A 5,942-nucleotide genomic window follows, 5' to 3' on the forward strand; every position below is an offset into this window, starting at 1 on the left:
TTTTTTTTTTTTTTTTTTTGCAGTTTTTGGCTAGGGCCAGGTTTGAACCTGACAGCTCTGGTATATGGGGCTGCTGCCCTATTCCTTGAACCACAGGCGCTGCCCTAAAACTTGATCTTTTAATATTATTTTATAGTTACATAATATCAAATAGAGTAGGCCATAATAGTCTTTATGGATTTGAAGATATTAAGATCATTGTAACACATAATTTTCTCCCAATAAAATACGATAAGAGAAAATACATTTTTAGTCATTTCACAAGAATAAAGCGGTGCTCTATAACAAATAGAAAACAAGAGTTAAGATTAGGATGCTGGGCATTCAATTGGACTCATTCACTAGCTTAAAGATTCACTCACTTTAAATAGAGGAACCACCTTAAAGCAGACAATTCAAATTCATGTATCAACACAATTATAGATTTTTAAAGGGCCATGGAATTTAGAGTTTGTGAATAGTTAACCATCTCTGTTCACCAGTGTTAGTATATTATTCATTACCTTTTTTCTTTTATAAGTATTTAATTTAAATACTTTAAAAAATAAATACTAAAAATATTCAACTTTGGGCACAGAGGCTCACTCCTGTAATCTTAGTACTCTGAGAGGCCAAGGTGGGCAGATCTCTTGAGCTCAAGAGTTGGTTGGGTATTGTTACAGGCACCTGGAGCCCCAGCTACTCAGGAGGAGACTGAGGCAAGAGGATCACTTAAGCCTAAGAGTTTGAGGTTGCTGTGAGCTATGACACTACAGCACTCTACCCAGGGCAACAGAGTGAGACTGTCTAAAAAAAAAAAAATTAAACTTTATTATACATTTTAGGGTTTTGTAGGATTCTTAGCAAATAAGTGTTTTTCCTTGAAGCAATTTAAGATCATTATAAGTAAACAAAACAGAATGAAAAGTAAATTATGAAAGCTTTTCCTTCTCTCCTCTTCCAGTCCCAGTCCCAATAAAAACATCTTATTTGTGCATCCTTTAAGACTTCTTCCTATGTGTTTACATAACATTTATTTAACTACTCCTTTTATGCTTGATATACTTCTTTCAAAAAGACTATTTTTTTAATCATTAAAAAAGTAATAAGTGCACCTGGTTAAAAAATATTTAGAACTGTACATAAAGATTTGTAATAAAAAGTGTAGGCTTAGCGCCTGTAGCACAGTGGTTACAGCACCGGCCACATACACCAAGGGTGGCGCGTTCTAAACCTGGCCCAGGTCAGCTAAACAACTGCAACCAAAAAATAGCTGGGCATTGTGGTGGGCGCCTATAGTCCCAGCTACTTGGGAGGCTGAGGCAAGAGAATGGCTTAAGCCCGAGTTTGAGGCTGCTATGAGCTGTGACACCATAGCACTCTATTTTTTTTTTTTATTCTCAACTGTCCTTTAATTTTTTTTTAATAAAATCATAGCTGTGTACATTAATGTAATTATGGGGTACAATGTGCTAGTTTTATATACAATTTGAAATGTTTTCATCAAACTGGTTAACATAGTCTTCACAGCATTCTCTTAGTTATTGTGTTAAGACATTTGTATTCTGGCTCAGCACCTGTAGCTCAACTGGCTAAGGCGCCAGCCACGTACACCTAAGGTGGCGGGTTCGAATCCAGCCTGGACCCACCAAACAACAATGATGGCTGCAATCAAAAAATAGCCGGGCGTTGTGGCGGGCGCCTGTGGTCCCAGCTACTTGGGAGGCGGAGGCAGGAGACTCGCTTGAGCCCAGGAGTTGGAGGTTGCTGTGAGCTGTAATGCCACGGCAGTCTACCCAGGGGGATAGCTTGAGGCTCTGTCTCAAAAAAAAAAAAAAAAAAGACATTTGTATTCTACACCTAGTAAATTTGACAATCCAGCCTTTTTTTTTTTTTTTTTTTTTTGAGACAGAGTCTCACTTTGTCACCCTCGATGGAGTGCCTTGATGTCATAGCTCACAGCAACCTCAAACTCTTGGGCTTAAGCAATCCTCTTGCCTCAGTTTTTCATTTTTTGGTAGAGACAGGGTCTCACTTTTGCTCAGGCTGGTCTGGAACTTGTAAGCTCAAGCAATCCACCTGTCTCGGCCTCCCAGAGTGCTAGGATTACAAGCATGAGCCACCAAGCCCAGCCTTCTTTTACTTTTTTTTTGAGACAGAGTCTCACTAGTCTCTAGTCAGCCTAGCTCACAGCAACCTCAAACCCCTGTGTTCAAGTGATCTTCCTTCCTCAGCCTTCCAAGTAACTGGGAATACAGGCTCCCACCATGATGCATGGCTAATTTTTCTATTTTTGGTAGAGATGGAGTCTTAACTCAAGCTATCTTCAGTCTCTCAGAGGGCTAGGATTATAGGCTTGAGCCAAATCTTACTGTGTTTTTATAGGATGTCGTCTTAGAACTTGAATTTGAAGGTATAAAGGAGAAATTCAACATGGTCCAAGTATGGCCTGTACGTCAAGTTCGGCCTGTCACTGAGAAGCTGCCTGCCAATCATCCTCTGTTGACTGGCCAGAGAGTCCTTGATGCCCTTTTTCCGTAAGTTTGAGATGTATCTCATAGTTTTCTTTCAGAGTTATTATATATGCTTATCTTTTCATTATTTTTATAGATAAAAATTTTATGTATTTAATACTATAACAAATTTTATATAGAATAATGATGAATTATGTTATAATTAAGTTAATTATGTTTAACTTTGCCAGTACTTAAAGTCAAACTATAGAAGATTTATTTTCATAGCTGTAAGCAGAAAATCTATTTCTGAAACTTTTTGAAAAATAAAATTTTCAGAAGAAATCTGTACCCATACAGCTGTCTTTAAGTTATCCTAGAATAACTAACTAGATTTGTGTCACTATAAATTGATGACTTCTAAAATCAGATTTTTTCTCTGTGCTGCCCAGCTAATCTTTCTTAATTTGTAGCCTTTTCCATTTTCTTCAACTGCTTAAAAACCTTCTTCTTTTTCTTTAAGTCTCAGGCTTTTCCAAACAAATGACTTCATTTAATTCACAGAAAAAACTGAAGCTATGAAGTGAAAACGCTCAATCTCTGACCACCAAACCCATACATGTACACTCTTAATGTGGTATCTTGCCCTTCAGACTTGTTCTCTGAATGTTACTCTTTCATTAAGATCTCTATCTTATCTTATTTTATCAATCAGCACATCCTGTTTCTATATTTTTCACTATGCAGCTTATTCTTTTTTTTTTTTTTTTTTTTACAGTATCACTTTGTTGCCCTTGGTAGAGTGTTGTGGCGTCATAGCTCACAGCAACCTCAAACTCTTGGGCTTAAGTAATTCTCTTGCTTCAGCCTCCTGGGCAACTGGCATTATAGGCACCTACCACAATGTTCAGCTATTTTTAGAGACAGGGTCTCTTTTTAGAAACAGGGTCTTGCTCTTGCTCAGTCTGGTCTTGAACTCCTGAGCACAATCCATCCACCTGCCTCAGCCTCCCAGAGTGCTGGGGTTACAGGCATGAGCCACCACATCTGGCCCTTATCATTCTTATGAATATTTGCTAATATAATACATTTTCTTGTTCCTTTGTGTTTTATCACACTGCCAAGCAAAATTCCAACTGTGAGTCAACCTGCTATCTCCTTTTCTCATGTCTATAAACAGCCTTCTGAGATAATCAAATAATCAGTGCAAATTGGCACCTCACCTTACTATGGCATAGCAGTCCTGCATTTTCCTAGTTATCATTTTCTTATATTCTCAGTAGTTATTCCAGATTGCTCTGCTTGCCTCAGATCTTTAGCTCTACTTTTCTTTCCTCTTCTTTCTCAACAAATTATCATGCTAGATCTTTCACAGAGAATTTACAGGCCATGGGATTTGAGAATCTTTCAGTTTCCTGCAATTAGACTCACTTAACATATGTTCTTATTCATCCCTACTTCCTCTTTTTGGAGCGTAACCCCCCTCATGTCTCTCCATGGATCTCCTTCTTTTCTACCCTTTATCCCTTTCCACTTACCATTATTTTTTTATCTCCACAGCCAAACCTTTTGAAGGAGTAAATTCTGTGTCCACTTCTCCTACCCTAATTGCCCTTGACTTTAACATACCCGTAATTACTCTGACTAATTTTATCAGTCACTCCCTTAGTGATGAATTGAAGAAACAAGTTTTAGTATTCTTTTAATCTCTACAGCTTTGAATATTGCTTTCTACTTCTTCTTTTAAACATCCTCTTTGTTGTCAGCTTCTGTCTACAAATTGGAGCCTGCAAACTACATTGGACTGTCTAAAACAGATATCTTTATTGTTTTGTTTGAAACTGTTAAAGTGCTCTTCATTGCTCTTGAAACAAATACACAATTTTAAACTTCTTACAAAGTCACCTGTGATCTGGCCATTGCTTCTTTTCCATTTTTGTCTTAGCTACTTCACTGCCCTTCTGGCATATTGAAGGACCTTTAATTCCTCAAGCAGTGGCCTGTTTTATCCCTGGCCTTTGAACATGCTGTTCTATCTGCTTGGAATGTATTTCCTTTCATCTGTTTCCTTTCAGGTCTTATCTACTCTCCGGAAGAATTTCATAACCCCAGCCCAATCCACTCAGGCTTTGCACTCCTTCTTTGTACTCTCACAGGATCCTGGATGTTTTCTGTGATAGCGCTTTTCATACAAGATTGCTAAATTTTCAAGCTTTCCAGCCCCACCCCACCCCAGGTTAAAAGTGATTTGACAGAGGTAGATAGAGTCATAGGAGAAGCGTGACATGCTTTCTTAATCTATCAAATACGCTGAAAGATTTAGAGAAGAAAAAGATTTAATGCATGTTCATTTCATATCAAAAAAGGTCTGTTTCAAAGATTAAAGTTGTAATGTTTCTATGAATTTTTGTGATGATGCATGATGTTACAAAGAAATTTCCCTTAGTGTTACATCCCATCTCTTCATGCCTGGACTCTCCCCAACCATATATGCTCAGTGTATGAACACACAACCCAAAGTGACATCCACCCTTTCTTCCCTAAAGGGATTTTACTGTCCACTGCCACTTTTTAGGGAAAGTTTGAAAGTGGCTGCTAAGTGGTCCTGTAACCACTCTCTAGTTTATATCAAGGGGGGAGGATTTGAGCTAAGCGAGTACAGAAACACTGCTGTCTTGTTTCATGTTTGTTGTCTCTGCAGCATCTCCAAGCACAGGTTTTAGTACTTAGGAAGTACTCCAAAAGTAGTTATTAAATGGATAAAAGGGAACTTAGCATCTTAACAAAAACCTCTTTGATAATTAAACTTCAGAACAGGATAGGAATTTTTAGGTCTTATTTTTTTGCCTCTGGAGACAATTTTCAAAAGTTATTTTTCTTTTGACTTTAATTTCTGTATTCTTTTCATGAATTAACATAAGTGTTCAGAATGTCATTATATTATGTACTTTATTATTTATATACTCCTCTTCTCCAACTTCTAGAATACACTTTCACTTTTCAGCCATTAAAGATGATAGAAATGATTAAGAATAAGAAAACATACACTTATTATTATAGGTACAAAGTAGGCAAGCAGTTGCTATATCTGTAGATTTTTACATGTGTATGTATAGATAAAAATATTTCCGAGTGCTTTCTTTAACTTGTATTTTTGTGTTACTTACCTACTTTATTTGTCAGGATGAGTAATCTGAACTTTGTTTTCTTTGTTCAGGTGTGTACAGGGAGGAACTACTGCTATCCCTGGGGCTTTTGGCTGTGGAAAGACAGTGATCTCACAGTCTCTATCCAAGTATTCCAACAGTGATGTAATCATCTATGTAGGATGTGGTGAAAGAGGAAATGAGATGTCTGAAGTTCTGCGAGACTTCCCAGAGGTCTGTGTATAGCTTTTAAATAATAATTTAGAGGCTCGGCGCCTGTGGCTCAAGCGGCTAAGGCGCCAGCCACATACACCTAAGGTGGCGGGTTCGAATCCCCAGCCCGGGCCCGCCAAACAACAATGAT

The 5,942-nt window shown here is 37.8% G+C and overlaps 1 protein-coding gene across 2 annotated transcripts in view; it reads left to right on the plus strand.

Annotated features, from left to right (window-relative positions):
• Positions 1-5,942, plus strand: part of ATP6V1A (ATPase H+ transporting V1 subunit A) — a 62,814-nt gene that overhangs the window by 34,869 nt on the left and 22,003 nt on the right. For both annotated transcript variants that reach the window (XM_003797705.3, XM_023517818.1), the window contains 2 exons: positions 2,365-2,516; positions 5,650-5,812. In XM_003797705.3, coding sequence (XP_003797753.1) covers positions 2,365-2,516; positions 5,650-5,812 — 315 coding nt within the window. The remainder of the gene's footprint in view (positions 1-2,364; positions 2,517-5,649; positions 5,813-5,942) is intronic.

The sequence above is a fragment of the Otolemur garnettii genome, unplaced genomic scaffold (genome assembly GCF_000181295.1).
Source record: "Otolemur garnettii isolate 467f Iridium unplaced genomic scaffold, OtoGar3 scaffold00122, whole genome shotgun sequence".
NCBI lineage: Eukaryota > Metazoa > Chordata > Mammalia > Primates > Galagidae > Otolemur > Otolemur garnettii.